Raw genomic sequence first — 21,499 nt, forward strand, 5'->3', positions numbered from 1 at the left:
TCCCTTGAGGTAACGACCCATCGTTTTCCAGCGGAGTGCCACGGCCTCAGATTTGAGGTGGTGGTACTCTTTCAAACTGCTTACGTCAGCTACAAACACCCCCGTGTGCGCTGGAGGTCATGGTCTAATGAAGCCAACGGAAGCACATCATCAGCATAAAGGAGAGACATGGCAAACACAGCTCTGGCTTCAGTTATACAAAGCCAGGGTAGCAGTTACATCTGAAATGGACGTGCCTCAATCATCTCCCAGAATGCAGGAAAAATTCTTACACAGGAGGGAGTTCAAGACCTTGTGGACTTAAAGATGACCTGATCTTCAGATCTGGTGAGAGCTTTCCCTTCATGTGGCTGTCCAGCTGCAGAACTGAAAATATGACTACGAAGTGAATGGTCGACCTTTGGACCTAAGGTGTTTCTGTACCTTATGCTTACAAATAAATTACATAATGCACAATCCATAACTAGTGCAGAAAGGCAAAAGCAAAAAAAGCTCCACTCGGGATCAGAGTGCAAAGGTCATTCTTGGTAATCACCCATCTCATCAGGTTTCTCTGTTGATGCCCATGTGAGAGTTTAGGTCTGTGGGGTAGCCAGGCAGTACTTCCTCCAGGACACCACCCAAAGAAGGCAAGTAGGCCAGAAAGTCCAGGCTGCATAGACAACACTCACACCTTCACAGGCACTATGAGGTGTTTAAAATGCTCTGATCTCTGGAAAGTTACGTGGGCATATTTTATCTTTCATCTTGATGATTCTGAGGTAAGCAGTGGTACTACAGTGTTCATGTGACAGGCGATCTACCAGGACAGGAAGATTTCGTTCCGGGGAACCAGGACATGCCAGGACTTCCACATCCAGCGCTGTGCTTAGAGTTAAGCTAAACTTCACCTCACTGGTATCGCGCAATCTGCTGAGGCTCTTTCACTACCTGAGAATTGACATTCGATATCCTGAAAACAAATTTTTGGAGCCAGTCAATCATACCGTCGAGTACCCCAAGTACACTCAGTACATGCCTGCTGCCGAGTGGCAACAATCCAGATCCCTACACCTAAACCAATGGGATTTTCAGACCAATAAGCATGATGTTATTGAGTATTGCATGTCATCTTTTCTTCTCTTCTTCTCTGTTAAATACACATCCAAATATATTGGATATATATATATAAATATATTTTAATCAAGGAGTGAATGGGGATGCAGAGATAAGCGATACATTTGATGCACTGCTTATTTAACGAGGTGGGTTAAAAAATAATTAAACAACTATGTATTGTCAGTTTGTCCCATTCTCCTGTATATTGTAAACCCTAACACGGAGTGTGTTTTTTGAGCTTTCTATTGTTCTTATTTCAGCCCAAACTATCAATCTTACTCAACATCACTCCTCTCAGTCACCTCCCCGTTATGACTCACGGGTTTGTTTGCCCAAAGATGAACATGGAGCTGTAGGGAAGGATCTGCCGAGGCCCATTAGCCGCCTCCTCCTCCTCCAGATCTTTCTTCTCCTCACTGAGTTGGAAGTTGTCGCAGTCGATGTTGTTCACTGGTGTGAAAAAATAAATACACTCATTTAGCTCAGAGAAGAACAAACTTTAGTAAATAGCGGGGTTTCTTTCTGTGGTTTTGCATGCTGTTGGTCTGTGTAGTTGCTTTGTCAATGGGTTTACTTTCGGCATTCGAAAAAATGTCAGTAACTTGGCTAATTAGAACTTTCTCATAAGATGGTGGTGGCAATGCTAAGACAAAGCAGATGTGAAAATCTTGGTTGATTGTACAAAGAACCATGATAACTTGTGACTCTGAACTAGAAGCACTTTGTAACATTTGGCTTCAAAACTGGGCAGATTCTAAAAATTCTTACTCTTTTCTTCAGATTACAATACCAACATCTGGAGTTACCAAAGAAATCCAATCTACTGTTTGTGGCATTATTGGTTGGTTCGAGTTGGTTCGTTTTTTAGTTGCTTTGTGATTATTAACTATGCCAGCATCATGCCTCTGTGGATGGCAACAGAATATCTCAACAACTATTGGTTGCATTGCCATAAAATTTAGAGATATCCAGGTGTTGGTGAGCAGAAGTTGAACCTTACTGACTTTGATTATCCCCCAACTTTCCCTCTTGCACAACCTTGAGGTTGGCATTTGTGTTTTTTTGTGTCATGTCGTGTGTTTTGTGTTCGTTAACTCTTCAGCTAGCACCATCTTCGGGTTTTAATTTGTCCAACACATTGGTTTGTGATCAAATACATGATGATAATGACACTCTCACCAGCATCAGCTAGTGTGTGTTTAGTGCTAATTGGCAAATTTTATTAAATTAACATGCTAAGCTAAGATGGTAAATGTGGCAACATTATACCTGCTTAGCACCAGCATAGTGGTATGATCATTGCAAGCATGCTAGCATGCTAATATTAGCATTTAAGTCAAAACATTGCTGTGCCTATTATGCAGCCTATTATTATTTCTATTGTATACTGTAACATTTTACTCATCAGTTTCTTTGTAGAGATCTGAGGCTGTGTTGATATTCCTAATTATCCTTAATTACCCTTAATGACTCTGCTATAAAGTGATGACTGGTGGAAACATTATAATAAGATGTTTTTACCTTATAAACCCAGAGAAATAATGGCTAACACTATAAAACTAAAATTCTTCCTTTGACATTCACGCTGTACTCACTGGGTATGATGGTGGTTTCTCCAGGCGGGGCAGTAATGGTGACAGGGATGTGGATGGTGTTGCTGTTGAGGCCGGCCTGGCTGGCCCGAGTGGAGTTCTTCTGATTGTCAGCATCCTCTTGCTTTTCTCCAAGACTCAGGCTGCTCTGCATTGCCTGCAGAGGACTGGAGGCGAGGCCGTCCTCCTCAGCATCTGGCTGCCTCTCCCTGGGGGAAGAGATGTGTATCTTATCACAGGCATCGTTATACTCTGCTTTCAGGGAGCTTCAAGCTTTTCCTGCCAAATGAGACCCATACGAGAAAGTTTCTCTGTCCTCTTGGGAAACAGACCACAAATTATGTGGCAACAAACTAAAAGTTGCTGAACCCAAACACACAGTTACATGCCGTTTATGCATAATGACAAAGTGATGCAAGTAGTGTCTAAGAATATGAAATGAAACTATGAGCTGACGTTGAGTGGCTACATAAGAGCATTGCTCTGACAAAGTCCTGTATGATTGAGGCACAGTATCAGAATGTGGGAATGTGGTTTGCAAAGGCTCAGTATGTTACATAAAGTATGCCAGTGAATTCACATTCACAACTGTGCTTCAGTGCAGAGGTATAAACATTTCTGAGATTTGAACTGTGAGAAGGCCTTTTTTGTTTTGATCACTGAGATAGTGAACAAGTATCTTATCTGTGTTCTTATTCTGTCGTCCCATCACCTACTTACAGCAAGGCTGCCAGCAAAACATGAGAAGGATTATTGTCATTATCTTTAATTTGTTATTTTTTGAATAGTTTTTGGTGATGACAATGGTAGACAAAGCTTTACAGGCAGCACAGCAGAAATAAAGGAGCTTAAAATGTCAACAAAAAGAAGGCAATTATTTAAGATGTAGGAAACTACTAAACAATTATGAAAAAAACATTTAATATCACCAACAATATGAGGAGTATATACAAAAATGTCTTCTATTTGTAGATCTGCTGGCTGTCTTACCAGTGACCTTTTGTTCCATTCTTGCTCCTCTTCCAGTCATCTCCGTCCAGTGCAGACTGATCTCTGACCATACGAGAGCAGCGTCCCTTCCTCTCTCCATTGCTATCGCCTCCTCCTCCTCCCTTCCCCTTGCGCTCTCCCTGTGAACCATTCGCTATCATCCCATTTCCCTCTTTTGGTGGACGATGGGAGTGATGGTGGCGATGCCCCCTTTCTTCTGCTCCTCCTCCTCCTCGCACGTCATTGGCCTCCTCCTCTGGGGAGCCGGCCTGGTGGTGGTGCCTGTGTCCCTGCCCTCCATCGCGGCTGTGGCTCCTCTCCCCTCTCCTCTCTTTTGTCTGGGCACCGTTGGTGTTGTGATCTCTGCTCCGGCTGTGATGGGTGTGGTGCCTCCCTCCCCGACCATCGCCTCCGCCCTCCCCGTTCTTGTCGCGGTGCCTGTGATGCTTCCTGGAGTGCGGGTGGAAGTTGTCTCCTAACCCGTCCTGTCTAAGATCCCCGGCCTCCTCCCGTCCTCCTTCGGGATGCCTGCCGGGTTTGTCACCATCCCTGGCCTCCACCACAAGCGGCCGGTCCAGGTGAGTCTTCATGTCAGGATGCAGGTGCAGGGCGGAGGACATCCGGAGGCGCTCCTCGGGGTCCAGCTCGTTGAACAAGGCCTCACTGCTCGCCCTCATGTTGTGTCTCCTCAGCTGGTTGGTCCTCTGCTCCCACACTGACATGGCCTTTGCTGACCGCTGCTGCTCCTTACTGCACACAGGAATCAAACCCACAGAAAAAGATCATATGACAATGGAAAATGATGTAGAATTTAATGTGTCTTGTTTTTCTCTACTTAATGAGTTCTTTTTTGTATGGGGTTTGGTTGAACATCACCATTCACAGTTTCATCCATAGCCACACCATCTTATGCTAATAATTCCATTAAATTCTAGTCATGTAGCCCCTAATAAAGCACAATAAGTGATAAAGAACCAGACACAAGGTGGTCTATGGATGCATCGGCACAAAGGTTCACCATGGTAAAGCTTTCACTTACCATGCTTAAGTGTTATATGGAGAGGTAGCTCAAATTACCACTGCAAAGCATGATGATTATTAATGTTCCAGCACCGAAGACAAAGTTTGTCTAATAATGAGGATTGTCACATTCATTATCTTTATTATCCAAAGCCTTGATACAAGCATAAACACTTTTCAGTCACACGTCTGGGTAAAACCAATGAATTACATCAATAAGGAGATATCATTGGATGCCTGGGTGAGGTCCTTTTATGAACTAATTTAATCTACCCACTATCAGGTGTGTGGGGTCTTTTCTGGGTTTACTTGGTCACAAAAAACAGCAACATATTTGTAGTAATACGGCAATTTCTCACACTTTCTCTCTGAATGACTTACTACACCTTTGATTGGATGAAGTACAGGCAGAGGACGAATCATCTCTGCAGTGTTTGCGTGCATTGCTTTTCAAGGCTTCCTCCTTTGACTCACTGAAATGACTAAGAACTGAAGCAAAGCACACTTTTCATGGACTAAAACAGATGCAAGCAGCTGACTAAAACCTTGTTTTGCCTGTTTTTGATTCAAATGTAAAACTCTGCACATTCAACCTGTGAAAGATACCACAGGTAAGTCTTCAAAACAAAAGCATCTAATTCATTCTAGATACTCCTCAAGTAAGGGAAATATTCCATATTCTCCTACAGAGTATGTGTGCATGGTGGTGCCTATCAGAAATGAGGCTTTGAAGTCCAACAATATTAACATGCCCATGCAGCATGTGCACTGAAAGAGTTATTGGTAGCTGTTATTGTTCTCCTCTCCATGCTGGCCGTGAGCAGATCCCTTTCTAAAGCAATTTCAATGGAAGAGATTGAGGAGAAAAAAAACAGTCCTGCTTCTGTGTATAAAAGGATTCTCCAGTTCAGTTAACACTAATATGAGCCTTCACCTCTCTGCCAAACAAAAACCTTTACTTGTTCTTAGTGATAGACATGCTATTTGTCTTGAAACTTGAGGTCAAAGAGTAAAGGATTAATTCTTTTCATATTCCCAAAATAACAACAAAGAACAGGGAATCCACCGTGCATAAAGATCGTGTTATGGGACTATGGAAAGCAGAGCACAGACAAAGTCACTCAGCCACCATGTGAAATACACCTTCTGCAAAGAATACAGTCCAGACAGTGCTGTTTATGTTGCTTTTTAACTCCTAATGTAATACTGCTTTGCACTGCGTCTTTTTTAAAATATTTTAGCTTCACAGCAGCAGTCAGAAGTTAGACTTGTCCGACACATCATGGTGCAAACCTCGATGATCTGGCATGCAGTTAACCTGCTTCCCTCAGGGCATGTGTGAATGGGGCAGGCAGGGAAAATGCGCTATGGGCGATGGCCATTCCTGACAGGTATCTTCTAGAGGCAAAGCAACAAGCTGCTTCCTGAGTTAGAATATGGAAACACCGAAGAGTGAAATGAGATTTTCTGAACATGGGGGTTCTCTACAGAAGTGAAAAGAATCGAATGACACAATCAAAAATCCTTTGATGCGTCCAGATTTCCATCTGTCATGTATGAAGGCATTGCAAACGGTTTCTGTTTCTGCACAGTATGATTTATTTACATGGGGCTTTATGGGTTAGTTAAGTTTGTTCCATCTGGTCACCTGTACCTCAAGATTCGTCGGGCGGGGGAGGAGTAGACAGTATAACTCCTAAAAGGCAGACAGAAGACACAGACAGACAGAAGACACAGAGGACACGGGACAGACGTCCACTGACAGGTGAGCAGCACACACGTACAAGTACAAGTAGTGTTAATATGTTCACAGAGAGGAAAATGAGAGATGTGACACTGAGGATTTTGAGATATATTAACAAAGCGCATGCACTCGCTGAAAAACACACAAAGATGGCAGAGAAATTACAGTCGGTTCTAGCTCTAAATGTACGTTATCTCAAAGAGGTGAGATGTTAAAGAAGCGGCTCTGCACTTTCATCGATTGAGACAACAAATGTCCGGGCAGGGGAGCAAACCAACAGCTGGCCCATGCGTTTCATTTTGGCCGCGGCTCATATTGTCTTTTAAAGTGATGTCCTGGGGTGTACAATTACAAACACACTGGAAATGTCAAACTGCCCACGGTGATGGCAACGCTGAGAGAAATTAAACATTTATAAACAAATTATTCACATCAGAGAGCACAGAGCGGAAGATGAATTTCTGTAAGCGCCAACACAGAGGAGCTGCAGCCACAACAAAGTACACAATGTTTGGTTAAGGCCAGAGGGAGGCATAACTGTGGTTATGTATCAGCGATTTCCACTCAGAATCATGCTCACACTGGCTTCATGGCTTCAAATGTACTGTGGGTTTGTGCTATTCACACGTAATTGCATTTCTCTGCTCTGTTTTTTACCTATAAGAATCAAAATACGTTTCACTTTACCAGCAATGAAGACATGACAGACTGCAATTTAGTTTTATGGAGGAAAAGAGAAGAGGAAAAACGAGAGGAGAGGAGACAAGAGAGGCAACAAGGAAAGGAGAGGAGAGGAGAGGATAGGATAGGAGAGGAGAGGAGAACAACCAAGGAAAGGAGAGGAGGAGACAAGGAGGAGAATATTGTAACAGAGTGATAACTCACGGTGACTGAATGCTGTTGATGGACGACCTGCGAGAGAGTGCATCTCGATTTTGCTTTACAAAACTGTACATGCAGAACAAAAACAAAAGAAAAATGAGACACAAATGTGAGGGGGGTGGCAGGCGGACTGTCAGCCTGTCTGACCACCTGCCCCCTCCTGTCTGACAGTTAAGGACTAATCTGTGCAGCTACTTCAAGAACACAACAGCAACAAAAGCGTGTTGGTTAGCAGAGACATTTCAGAAGGACACAAAACTAAAAAGTGAAAACAGTTCAAGAGTTTCATTACAAAACAAGAAATGCAGAAGTTCATCTTTTCGTCATATATCCGATCATAAAACCATTTCTAATAGGGATTGTTTGATTTTTTCATTTTGTAATGAAACCCTGTGTTTCTCTCTGGAACAGCACACGTAATGCACATAAAGCAGTTCATTTAAGACAAAAGCATTTGTTACCTCGCTGTTCAACACATGGAAATATTCTGAGGACACTGACGGTAACGCACAGGATCACGTAACAACAGCGATGATAATGAAGAGGAGAAGGTTAGAGAGCTCGAGAAGCAGCAATCTGCTTCTTCATGAGCAGGACGGCAATTAAGGAGCGAGTGTGAATCCACGGCGATCACGCTGTCAGGTGAATGGAGGGCCGTCACGCGGAAGTCCGCGACACACAGCCAGATCCAGGCGGTGTGCATTATTGTTTTGTTTCCCACATTAACAGAACAGATGGGTATCAAGGAAAGCCACATTTTAACCTCCAGCGTTACATATTGCGGCGATTAATCACTGATGAGGATGAAAACGCTCCAGTTTTCACACCAGCGTTCTCTTGACATACTGTCAGATTTTCAGCCTTCATCCAGGCTCTAAAAATAGGCTGAATTTGGAGGCGCAGTTAATTTCCACGTTGGCGCGAGACCCCGAACCTGTCAATCGCAGGCTGGCTGTGGAGGGTGGGCGGGTCAGAAGTTTTAGCATGACAGGAACTTTCTGGGTATATTAAGACATCTCTGTCATTATCATATGAGAGAAGAAGGGGCGTTCTGACAGGGCAGATTAAGCTTTTCATCTATCTCTGCTCATCTGACATTTGCATTTTTTTATACTTTAAATCCTGCCTTGTTAACATCCATGCTGGCCCACTCCTAATGTGCAATGTGCATAAAGCCTATAATTTATTTTATTCATCTGTAATGGAATGGAGGTGGCTGAATAGAACTTTTTCATTTCATTCCCATCAGACATAAAACCACAACACTGATTATTAGCAGTAGTCAATACCATTTTACCCTCTTTGTTACCTTCTGATAATAAGCCATTTAAATGCACTTTACTTCATACAGCTATCTAAAATCATGATTCAGGAATCTTTAAATCCCATCAGGAGCGAATCTGGAGAGCTGCTAACTGAGAGCTGACTTACTGTAGTCATGACAGACACATTTCTAAAGCAAGTCAATAGCTTGTTCTGACATAAAATGTCATCTTGGCAGCATGTAACAAAGCTTAAGATGTTCGATCATTGAAATTGAAAGCAAAATTGCAAATTTTGTCACTCAGGTTAAAAAAAACCCTCTAAAACTTCCTCGTCTGTCTGGTAATTTAACATTACTTGAATTACATTTTGCCACTGAAGAGGACAAAAACCTGTGTTAAGATGTAGATGTTAAGAAAATAAATTAAGTAAAACCACTGGTGGAAACTACAATGTGTTGTTGATTTAAGCTTCCATAAGTGCTTCTATTATTAAAGAGGGCAGACGTTGGGGTGTAATAAACCAGGCAATACCACAGGAGCGCTCTCATCGTGGGAGTAAATGAGGAGAAGTCCAGGAGGTGTATCAGACACACGCGTGTATACACAGACTGAGAGGGAGGAACAGCGAGCAGCACGACACACTGAATGACAACACACTTATCTCCAGTGTGGGTGAACAAAGCTGCTGCAAGAGGAGGTGGATGCTTCCAAACTTACGCAGCGATGGAGATGTTGGCTGCTGACATCGGACTGACTTCCTTCACCTCCATAGCCTTCTGCAGGGCGAGTTTCTTATTGGCGGCCTCCTCCTGCTCCTCTTCATCCTGCAGCCAGTGACATAAAACTGTGCTTAATGAAAATACAGGATAGATAGATGGTATAAAAGAAATGGACAGAGCTTCTAGACAGAGTCTGAGAAGCCAATGCGGAAGTGCCTTAAACTAACATTCTCCCTGATGGCCAGCAGGGGCGACTCCACTGGTTTCAAATGGAAGCCAGATTGCATATAATTTTATTAGAAAATAACCCTTTTTCTCATTTGATTTATTACATTTTCAACATTTTCCTAACGAATCTATGGACTCAGTCGCTAGCTTGAAGTCTTCTTCAATAAACAAGTTGTTCATTTTGTCAATTTTGGTCTCACTGAGAGTAAAATAGACAATAAAGCAGGGTATCATTTAGGGCCTGCTAACCTTGTGACGCTACCATGGTGCCATTAGATAGAGGGGCAGCAATGTGCATCCATGGCACTGTGCACATTTAAATAGTCATGAACTTGTTTTTGGGTGCTACCTGTGGGGTTGTGACCCTTTCACAATCTTTTCAGTTCATCAAAGTTAATTGTGGTCCCATAAAAATGTCCTATTCTGCGTTTGGTTGAACTAAAAGACACCCTAACGCTTTTTCGGTAGCCAAAATTAATATCAGAGGTAATGTGAATTATGGATGCACCTCGCTAATCAAGCTAGCTAGCACTAGCATCAGATGATAACTTAGCGCTTGTTAAGTCTAAGTCTTCTCTATCCACCCCTCGCTCCTCCCCAGCTCCACCCTCTTGTCCGAATATGATGACTTCGCCAAAAAACTATGCATGACGTCGCTTCTTTAACACAGTCTATGTGCACTGTGCACATCCAGGGATTTTCTCAGGTGCTACATGCTTCACTATGAAGTGGAAAACAAGTCTTACATATGACTATATGTCATTAATGTGTTCTCACATCTCTGACCCAGCCTACCTTAGTCAGCTCCTGTGCATTTGCGAGGTTATCGACGGCGATAGCCAAGAAGACATTTAGAAGGGTGTCTGAATGAAAGCAAGACTCAGGAGAAAATCCAAATGTACAACATATATATATATATATATATATATATATATATATATATATATTAGGATTTATTATTATTTATTAGGATAAATTAGGATTTGGTCTGCATTTATCAAGTGTCTCATAGTAAGAAAACAGTTCTAAGTGGCAACTTTTTAGGCCTAGGAGTAAAAAAGCTGTGGAAATTAACCCGACCAATATTTATGAGGAGATGGAGTTCAGGCAGAGACATGCATTTTGTGTGAGGAGCTCATTGATGACAATGAGCTTCAGTTTTTGACGTGCACAATACAAAATAAGGCACATGCGCTCTCTGCAAATCTGAGGCCCAATGGTACTGCAACTGGGAAAACACAGCTTTGTGTCTGTGTATTAGTTGGGCCTGTCACAAGCAACAATCAAACTTTATTTACAGCTCAGAACATTTATTTCCCCTCCAGTCTCCATCAATTTATATGGATAAACATGCCAAGCAACAAGATGTCAAAGAGGATACAGTTTCCAAAGAGCGTGAGGACGATGAAGTAGACAGAGGAGAACATGCCGCGGCGAACGCCTCCTTGAGACTCGATCCCGTGGTACATGACAGCATTCCAGTCCTCGCCAGTCAGAATCTGAGGACGACAAAGGAGTCAGAGCTACGCCGGTGACACGGGCGGGCTGTAAAGCACCGTGCAAATCTCAGAGTGAAGAATTAAATTACTTTACAGAGTGAAGGGTTATGAGCACAGACTAATTGAAGGATTATCAGCAAGCTTATTAGGGGACAGAAGGTACACAGACCACTCATTCCCTCTAATTAAAATGACTGATAGCAATCTTTCTTGTTCCATAATGCCAATATTCTCTCATTTATTCAGACGAGGTGAAGCGCACCTTCTGTGTGTGTGTGCAGGTGTGTGTGTGTGTGGGGGGGTCTTACCTGGAACACCGTGAGGATGGCTGCTGGAAAGGTATCAAAGTTTGTTGTTGGTGTTTCATCTTCAAAGTTAAACCTACAAGAATCAGAATCAGAAGAACATCATTACAAAGAGGAAAAAGGATCAAAACGCAGTCCCAGTCAGATCCTAACAGCATCTGCCTGCAGTTCAGGAGAAGAGATTTTCAAACTTAGAACTAAAATAAAAAATATGTCTATTTTAAATATAATAATGATATTGTTAGGAACCTGTTTGCACCACATGTTTCTGCTCAGGAGAAACATGACACAGCACAAAAACACACACATCGACACCTGGAGTCACAGCTGCACCTTTTCTTCTTTTCTCCTCCTGCAACACTTTAATTTTCTACTGTCAATCCACAATGCCCCCCCCACCAACACACATTTCTACTTCTGTACTTGTGAGGACCCCACTGACATAATGCATTCACTATAGCCTCTCACCTTGAAATACATTGAAAGCTTAATTATATTACAACTTGGATCTTATTTTGAGCGTATTTTGTGGAAGTAACAAATGGCATGCATCCCTCTCACTGCATCAACGTTTCTAACCTCTTTGAGTTTTTAAAGAAATCATTGATTTTTTTTTTACTTTAAATGTTGCACTTCACTACATTTTCAGGTCACATCTGATGCAAAATGAGAACAGAAGTCACATAAAAAAAAGTCACGATAAACCATGTGAGATGGTGTTAAATCAGCAGCGGCAGCAGAGATGAGGTGACCCAAATCATACACACCCACAGCGCTGCACGACCAACGGGTGTCTGCTGGCCTTGGGTGTCTCAGGAACTAGGTTCTGGACTCAAACATGGCGCCCACCCACTTAAGCAAAAAATTACTCACTGAGCACATGAGCCAAAAAAGTTTTCCAGCTTTTCGTGCTTGCTTCCACGTTGTGCGGCCCACTGCACATGCACATTAGTGTTTCTCCTGTCCAGCACTTAGACGCTCAGACTTAACATTGGGATGACGTCATGCAAATGAAAATAGCTTCTCTTTGCTCTGGGAACATTTTTGCAAATATTAAACTCATCACATCACATCACATCACATCACAAAGAGCAATAACTGACTGTGTTTGAGTTGGAGGTGTCCTGTCAACAGTTTTACAGACGTCCCTTCTATAATGGTGATCTATGGGGAACATTTTAAGGTGAAATTCTGTGAGCAACCACTGGAACAAATTGTAGCAAGCATGAGCGGTGGTGTCGTATCCAGCACTCTTAATTTATCCATGATGCTGAAAACCATACAGGCCCTGTGTTTATAAGTCCGGTGACACTAAGATATACACATTATTGGTATATCTAAGCCTAATAATGCTTGCATGAGCAGAGACAGGTTGTCAACAAGCCCACAGTTCAGCCATGAGTATTTGTGCAATGCAGTATTATTACTAACTCTACACATGTGCTCACTTTCAGTTGCACCTCAAAATAAAACGGATCATATAATCTGCTAAACCTTTTGTGCTAAACCAGCATCCTGCTTGTGTTTCTTGGCCTTTGTTGTCATGTTCACAGACCTCAGGGATATACCTGGTGAGTACAATGTTATCAAAAATCACAAAAATAAGACCCAAGTTATGAGAAAACAAAATTATTCTTAAATATCAAAACATATGTCCAACTCCAACTTTTGCCATAACCTTAATTTTAAACCAAATACAAATTTTGACCCTAAATCCCAACCTAAACCCCCAAGCAGCCCTCTGAATGAATGAAATTAAGACAAAACGTCCTCGCCTTCAAAAACTGAAACTCTTGGTCCTCACAAAGACAGAAGTACGGCACAAGCATTGGAGCATGTTTCTCAGACTCCTTCACAGCTTCAGACAGAGACTAGCGTATTCACGGATGAAGGGGGTTGTCTTGTATTGATAATGGATGAGACAGAAGGAGAGAAACATGCAGCAGCGGAAAACGTGAGCCACCAGGGAGCCACGGCTCCAACTTTCAAGTCCAAAACACACGGCCTCTGCAGCTCAGGGCTACGTCATGTGACTCGTGTCACACGCACAAAACGGGAAAACCGCAATGCAGCGCTTCATCATGGGGTAACAACCATCTAATATCAAGCAAATATCAAGCAAATAGAGTGAATCTCAAGTGATGTCGAGGACACAGACGATCTTTTCTTTGGATTCCTCACCTGAAGAGCTGACTTCTGCTCACCAGGAAAGGTCTTTTTAAAAAAGAAAACTGCTTCAGAATACTGAGAAACTCTTGTCTGCTGTGGCAGCGACATCACCACAGAAAAAGTCATGCCATCAGCTGACAACGGCAGAAATCAAAGGAAAAAAATAATCTTTTATGTGGCGTCGATGCTCTCGCACCTCGAACACCTCCAATCTCCAGCTGCGTGAAAGAACAGAGTACTGTACGGACAGCCGCCGTGACACACGTCCTACAGCGCCAGTATGTTTTGGGCTCAACACAACAGTACTGCTGAAAGGAAAGTTGAACACACTTCAACACGGGGAAAACACAATGACGGAAAACACGATGTCAGAAAAAAACAGATTGAGAGTGTATGAATGAATGAATGAATGAAGGGAGACTCAGCCTTTACAATTTGAAATGCTGGCACTACATTGTTAGTGTCATCCTTTTCATCTCTGTTTTCCTTCTACAACTCTTAGCAAATATTAGAGGGTACATAACCATCATCAACTCAAAGGTCAATGACTTGGAGTAATAGTAAATTGGATCCAAAGTGGTTTCAGCGATCTGAGTTTACACACAACCTGAAACACTTTGGGTGTTAAGGTCTAATTACATCAGCACAGATCTATTTGGTGTTCTATTTCTTGGAAGTTAAAAGTAGGGTCCAACTTAATATCATCACTACTACCACTACTGTCATCACACATGCACACTTTCTACACAAAGGATCCAAATCCCTTTCAGAAAGCCCACAAATGACCCAACAAACCTGCCAAAACCTGAATCCGTGGTCTTGAAACTGAAGAAGACAGTGAGAGAATGACACAGAGATGCGTGAGGACGGGTTGGTCATTCACCTGGAAATAGCCTGCACCGCTAATCATTCATCATTTCAAGTGTCAGTTCATCTTGGAAATAGAGAGGCATGTGCAGGACACATCTGGAGCTTGATCGAAGAGACTGCAGCCATAGTCAATTTTGATAGCACTTGTTATCTTAAAGTTGTATTACTGGTAGAAGCGGGTGGGAAAAATTGTGAAACCAGCAGGTTTACAGTATACAGCCTTGATTATGCTTTGATATCAAGGTGTATGAAAGTAGTTTTGTACACAGCTTGACAGAAATTACAGCTGACAATACACAACACAGTTAATGAATATGCATGTCAGAGCTTTGCACTTATACAGTAATAATAATGTTTGCAGAATGCATGTTGTAAATATTATATGGATCCAACTGAAATTTTGAATTGAAATCTTCAGTCATTAGTTCTGTTGTAGGGAATGAAGGCAATGTGTTGTGATGTGCCACGTAAAGCAGGAAGAGGAAGAGGAGGAGGAGGAGGAGGGGAGAAAAATGTGTCTGAGGACAAAAACACACAAAGGAGGAAGAAGGGTCTGTAAAAATGAGGGGAGAAAGTGGAGCACGCTGTTACCACAGTGACCGACTGCACAAATGACAGCTGGTTTCTCCTCTCAGAGCAGACCCTGTGATGTGAGTGTGTGGTGTCCGCATACTTTTGGCCATGTGGTGAATCACTGAAAACCCCTCACCCGGCATGTATTGGTCTGGCTCTAATGTGTACTGTACACGCATGAGGGAGCTGGAGTGGGAGGGGGTGAGGGAAGAGAGAGGGAGGAGAGGGGGGAGGGGGAAACTAATTCAATAAGCCTTTTCTCCCTTGGTATGTCATCATAATCTCTCTCCTTCTACCTTTGTCCCTCCCCGTCTCATTACTGCATCCTCCATCGCCCACCACCACCCATTGCTCATCACTCCTTCATTTTCTCCATTCCGCCTCTTCCCTCCTTTCCTTCCTTTTCTTTATTTGCTGCCCTGCCTGCTCTCCACCAGCTCCTCCACTCTCCTACACTCCTCCCACCTTCCTCTTCTCCTTCCTCAAGGATTAGCGGGCCCAGCGCAGGGAGCGGCGGCGGCGGTTTGTGCGCGCCGACCTCTGTTTACTCTGATAATAGGGATTGGGAGTGTGCTGTTTGGCTTCCGAGAGACATCCACGGGGACGTCATTAAATCAATCCTGAAAACAAGAGTCACGCGAGGCCTAACTCCCCAAAAGCTCGTGCCCTATCCCCATATCTGCTCCTTCAGACAATAGCAGCAGGTTTGCCCAGTGCAGGTGAACGCAGCACACATCCCTGAGAACACACAGGCGTGTGCAAGTGGACTGGAGATAATGGCTGTGTGATATTGAAAACTGAATAGAGCATTTGGACTGTGACATGAATCAGGACACACACGGCATTCAGCTGTCCTATGGGAAGCCAAGAAATGAAACTGGCTTTTTGCTGTATGAGGAAGGGGGAGAATACACACAGTATGTGGAAGTGAACACTGGAGCCGCAGCTAGTCGGTCGCTCCTGGATTGCACAGATGTTTTTGTGATTCTAACAACTGAAAATGGTTGAAGTTAAGCAGCTTTTCCACAAATCGTGCTAAGATTATTTAACTTTTTAGTTAATATTTGCAATAAACTGTGATAATGACTAAAAATGTTAAGGAACTGAATTCATACCGTAGAGAATTCGTACCGTAGAGAGACAAAATTAGTTCAGGATTTATAGGATTTTTGTCAATAGGTGGAAGTTTTTTTGATCTGAATGCAGTTCATGAGGTAACCAAAGCAGTCATGCCATATATATAGAAAGTAAAAGCCGCCCGCATCACTCCAGGCTTTATTTTGACCTGACTTTGGCTTGTAAAGGGGTTCTGGATATGATCATTTTTATGCATCTTGACATTATTCCAGTTTGAGCTGCTGTGGTGTAATAATTGTGAGGATGTGAAACAAATGCAAAGGGGATTGGCTGAATTTGCGTAGTGTCTTCACTCACAAAGTCCCGGACTGACCAGTGATCATTCTGAAGACAGATTAAATTCTCCACTTGTCACTCTGTCTGATTAAACACTAAGTCTGAGACTGCTATGTCAGACTGGTTGGCATTCAGAGTAAAAAGAAATTCTCATGAAGTGGTTGTCACAGTCCAACAGTCCAGAGGTTGAACAATCACTGAGGCTGCACACCAAGGAAGGCCTCAGCTGGAAACAGAAAATGACATTCCTCCTGTTACTGTCCATAGTCAGAGTAAGTCAACAAAGAAGTGCTGCACCTTTAAAATTGAAAGCTGCGAAGCAGCAACCAGAGAAATTCATTATTCTATTACAGTAAATCCTGCACGTTTCCTTTGAGCTTATCACATATTCTGTCCCAACAGTCGCTGATGTGAGTCTCAGCAGGGAGACGGTCCTCTGCCTCAAGCTGTTTATCTTTCAATTCTCACTATTTTACCAGGAGATTACTTTTGGTGTTGTGAGAGCAGGAACATAATCTCTCAGCCAAAAATAAAGTCAGGATATTACAAAGCATCTCTTCTTTTTAACGAGCCAATTCATCTTCTATTTGGGGTTGAAAGCCCATTTTTCATCAAACAACTGAAATCATCCGCTTGAGAAATGGTTGTGCTTCCTTTGGTTTTGATACAATTCACCATTTTCTGAAACAAAAAGGGACATCATCTGCAGTGCCTATGCTTCTTCCTCTTCTTTCTGGTGATTCTTGGAGAAATCTGAAAATGACAACGCCTTGGGTTCTTTTTTGGACTTTAAGGGAGAGATGTAGGCCTCAAACTGCGGCGAGGACGGACACTGTTGGCAGAGAACTGGATGCTCGGCCTGATACGCTCGGCTGGCTGGAAGCACGATGTGGACGTCAGACTCATCTCACACTTGTCCATCACCAGAGACTAATGCGATGCTAATGATGGCACAGACTGTTGTAAGGCTCGGCGCCATGGCAACAGCCTGCCGCTTCAAAGACATCCTGTTGTGGCGCGGTGGTGTTTGTGAAGGCCGTCAGTCCGAGGAGATGTGACTGCATGTGAAAGCGGCATTTCACTTGAGAGTGTACGCTACCTGACACAACAGTGACGGTATGTAACAACACACACTGGTGACTGTGCACTGAAAACACCTGAGGTCGGTGCTCTCAGTCAAGCCTAATTGTAATTGTGAGTGACAAGTGCAGATTCTGACCTTCTAAAGGTTGTGTATGTAGAAACTCATCTATTATCTCAAGATTTCTTGAAAATCAGGTGTATGCGTCACGTTATGTGTTGCACTTGGTTAAACTTAAAAATATCTGGAGCGAGCAGGAGCCAAACTCAGACTGTCTGCATGTTTATGAAGCATAGCTGCACATAGCTGACAAAAATAGCAAAGCAAACCGCTAAAAGACGACGGTTGGTAGGAGACATGCTGTAATCAAAGGTGGTGTTACAACATTGCTGAACTATTTCCTCCTCGTCTTCTGAGTGACAACAGTCATTATTGGCACGACCGCAAGAGGTCATAGTGTTGGTCACACGTCAACAATTAATGCTGCTTTTCTGGTGTGCACACTCTCAGATTATTCCATGAACTATCAGTAATTTAAAGGGCCTCAGAGCAACGGATGAGAATTTACTCGACATGGAGGGTCTAATAAAAGTTGCCATCGAGTTGAATCATGGGAAGTGTCAGATCCACCGTGTTTGACCCGGAGCAGGGATTAAAAGTCGGGACGTCTCGGCCTCTGCTGTCTTATTTCTGACCATTTTTCTTCACCAATCTGACTCTTGTGAGTTCCGCAGCTTGGATCGCATTCTCATAGTTTTGTCCAACCTTTTCTATGAGTAGAAATAACACTGTACTCATCGAGTCAAATGCTGAGATCGGGGGCAGATCTGTTCGGGCAAGAAACACTAGCTGTAAGACAGACTGGAAACGAACAAAACTGAGAGGTTTATCAAAAGTTATTTGGAGGAAAAACTATACAAAACAAACTGTAAAATCAACCAAAGCTTATAGACGGACTTCCTGTTTCAGCCTTGACCCCCCGCAGCGAGGGATTGTTCGCACCATTTTGGGCCTGCTCAGTTTTCCGTGCGAATAAAGTGGTGAAGGTAATCTGGATAAGCTGCTGGTTTGTTTACAACAGCTGCTCGTGTTTCTTGTCCCGCCGGACTGCACTGCAGCGCCGTTGCCTTATTCCCAGATCTCAGCAATATCATTTGTCTGTGCAATGTTTTCATAACCGACAAAGAAAATAAGAACCACATTGTAATAAACCCAAATTATCCCCTTGGGGCTATCTAATATTTAGGATTTCTCTCCTCGTGAACTGCAAAAGATACACCAATGGGCTGAAAATTACAGAAATGCACGGTATTTCAAGACTCCTAAAGCATGTAATATAATGTAAAAGGTTACACTCAAGCTGCCTGGTCAAAGCTGTGTCTGTGTGACGTGAGGTGACATGCGAGGAGATGGGAAGTAAAATGTGTGTGTAAGGGTTGAGCCAGATGGGGCCGGATGCCAGGCCTTTGATCACCTGCAGCCAGCCCCGAACCATGAGGCGTTCCTGTTATTAGAAGACATGGAGCTCCTGCTGAGAGCGATATCAAAGGGCCACAGTCGGTGCTGCTGCTCTGCCAGCTACCTGCTGCGTCAACACGTCTGTCGCCACCGCCACGCAGGGCCAGGGATCACACACAGGGAGGAGGGTGAGATGGAGCGATGGATGGAGGAGTGTGTGCACATGTGAGTCTGTGTTCAATCGCGGAAAGAGGAGGACAGAGCGGCCGGAGCGCGGGGACAGGCTAGAGAGATCACTCACTGTCCTCCGAAGAGCTGCATGCCCAGCAGGGCGAAGACCACGATGAAGAGGAAGAGGAGGAAGAGCAAGCTGATGATGGACTTCATGGAATTGAGGAGGGAGACCACGAGGTTCCTCAACGAGTTCCAATATCTGAGAGGAAGCAGCAAACACAGATGGAGACAGAAGAAATAAGTTTTTTTCCATTAAATGTTAAAGGCAGTCTGAAAAAAAAAAGACACGAACAACCAAAACTGAGGAGAAAAGAGAGGAACAAACGGCAGAATGAGCTGTAGGTGGCATAAAGCAAATCAATGTGTCAGGGTCTACAGCTGCCAGGCTCAGTGAATCACAGGATTACAGCTAATCTAATGACATAAAAGGATTGCCATCAAACTCTAACAGGATCGTCAATTCAGAGAGAAGAGAATTAAGAAAGCCCCGAGAAGGAGTGCAGCTTCTGCAACAATAAAACCTTGCATCTCCCAAACGTAACGGTTTAAAAGAACAGTGATACACTGTGCTTCAAAGAAGGTGTGTTTCTTTGTTTAGGACAGTGGCTTTTTGTCTTTTTTGGCCAGCTGAATATTTTTAACACATGAATCAGTGGAGGAATATACAGTGGAAACCATGTTGATGGATCAATGTGAGCCTTACATCTGTCTAAAACCTGTACTGAAAAGTAATTAAAGGCCGCTGATTTTATAAAACAGGGATGTAGCAATGCTTTCTGCAGCTCTAGAGGAGCGCTTCAAAGTCTAAATGAAAAACAACTTGAACGATGCATTACGGGTTACGTCCACCTGGTCTTAAGGCTACAAATTTACGACAGAGAGCCTCCATTACAAACTGAATGTATGTGGTTTGAAAGACCTGAGAGTTAAGTAGGTAAAGAAGGTGTTTATTAGGGTCTAAAAGTCAGGACTACAGTTCCCATTATGCTTACAGAGGCGAGGTTGAGCTCCTTAAAGGCTGACAGGTGTGAAGGTGCAGCAAATGGAAGCAAGCCTTTCTGTGATGCAGCCTAATGGACCACCTGCCTGTAGTCTCTGTGTGTGTTTTGAATTGAACTCACTTGGTGACTTTGAATATCCTGAGCAGTCGCAGGGCTCTCAACACACTGATCCCGAACGACGCTCCTGGTTTAATCATGTCCCAGATCACCTCACAAATGCTCCCCACGATCACCTGGAGAGGAGAGCAGGGAGGTTATCGACTGTAAGCCGACGGAGAGCGGTTGACTGGTCGACCACACACACAGGACTGGCACTGGCGCAGCTGGCGGCAACTTACCCCAAAGTCAAAGCAGTTAAAGGAGGAGTGGAAATAATTCCTCGCTCCGAGGCCGTACATCTTCAAGGTCATCTCAGTCAGAAACAAACCCAGGAACACGAACTCTGCTGTGTCTGAGTAACGAAACCAAGACAAAACAGGTTTTATAGGCCATCAGTAAGTGCGTGGGAGTACGAGTGTGTATCTGTGTGTGTGACTTACAGAGGGCCCTTGTCAGCCACTCGGGCTGGTCGTAGTGGACGATGGCCACACACAGCGTGTTGAGGCCCACCAGACACAGAACGATCCAGTAGAAGCTCTGAGCTTTCACCATGCGGCGGATGAAGAACCGGATCCTCTTCTCCTTCCGCCGGAAGTAGGAGGAGCTGTCCATCTTACTGCTGCTTTTCACGCTGGCCCGACCGAACGGGGAGCCCGGAGGAGCTGAGAGCGATGATGAAGAGAGGTGACGGAGGAAATGAGTGAGTGTTCAACGGTTAAATATTTGTCACTGGTTCACAGTCCTCACAGTGAATCAGTGTGTGTGTTTTTCTTGTCCTCTTCCTGCTCCAGTGATGAATAGCATCCCCGTCCTCGCCCGACTCGTCAAGATCGGAATTATAATGCACATTATGATAGTTATGCATATGCATATGTTTAGGAAATACAAGATCTGGTGGAATTAAACTTGCTTTTATTGCAATAGCTGACATAAAAGTCAAAGTTATAAGATTGATTCCAAAAAAGTTGGGACGTTGTGTAAGTGTTCCTAGTATAGTTCTACAGCTTTGTCTCGCCTCCACCTGCTGATGCTTTATTTCCCTATAACTATGATGTATCCATGCTGCTCCACACTCACTTTGTGCCAGGCTGCAGGGCAGGACTGCACTTGTACCCGTGGTTATCGAAACGGCGAAAAACTTGTCGGCAGCATCCACAAGTTTGCGCTTCTACCAAGTTACAGGAAATTAGAGCTCAAGGACCTCAAGGTTTTTAAGGCAGAACTGCGACAGTGTGGTTGGGTAGGGATCCATCCCACTT

The 21,499-nt window shown here is 43.6% G+C and overlaps 1 protein-coding gene across 3 annotated transcripts in view; it reads right to left on the minus strand.

Annotated features, from left to right (window-relative positions):
• Positions 1-21,499, minus strand: part of cacna1bb (calcium channel, voltage-dependent, N type, alpha 1B subunit, b) — a 162,882-nt gene that overhangs the window by 52,185 nt on the left and 89,198 nt on the right. For all 3 annotated transcript variants that reach the window (XM_041959684.1, XM_041959685.1, XM_041959683.1), the window contains exons 13-24: positions 20,681-20,902; positions 20,480-20,592; positions 20,262-20,374; positions 19,208-19,339; positions 11,346-11,418; positions 10,920-11,037; positions 10,334-10,401; positions 9,309-9,415; positions 7,330-7,392; positions 3,681-4,430; positions 2,694-2,899; positions 1,419-1,548 (exon numbers count right to left, since the gene is read on the minus strand). In XM_041959684.1, coding sequence (XP_041815618.1) covers positions 1,419-1,548; positions 2,694-2,899; positions 3,681-4,430; positions 7,330-7,392; positions 9,309-9,415; positions 10,334-10,401; positions 10,920-11,037; positions 11,346-11,418; positions 19,208-19,339; positions 20,262-20,374; positions 20,480-20,592; positions 20,681-20,902 — 2,095 coding nt within the window. The remainder of the gene's footprint in view (positions 1-1,418; positions 1,549-2,693; positions 2,900-3,680; positions 4,431-7,329; positions 7,393-9,308; positions 9,416-10,333; positions 10,402-10,919; positions 11,038-11,345; positions 11,419-19,207; positions 19,340-20,261; positions 20,375-20,479; positions 20,593-20,680; positions 20,903-21,499) is intronic.

The sequence above is a fragment of the Chelmon rostratus genome, chromosome 19, assembly GCF_017976325.1.
Source record: "Chelmon rostratus isolate fCheRos1 chromosome 19, fCheRos1.pri, whole genome shotgun sequence".
In the NCBI taxonomy this organism is placed as follows: domain Eukaryota; kingdom Metazoa; phylum Chordata; class Actinopteri; order Chaetodontiformes; family Chaetodontidae; genus Chelmon; species Chelmon rostratus.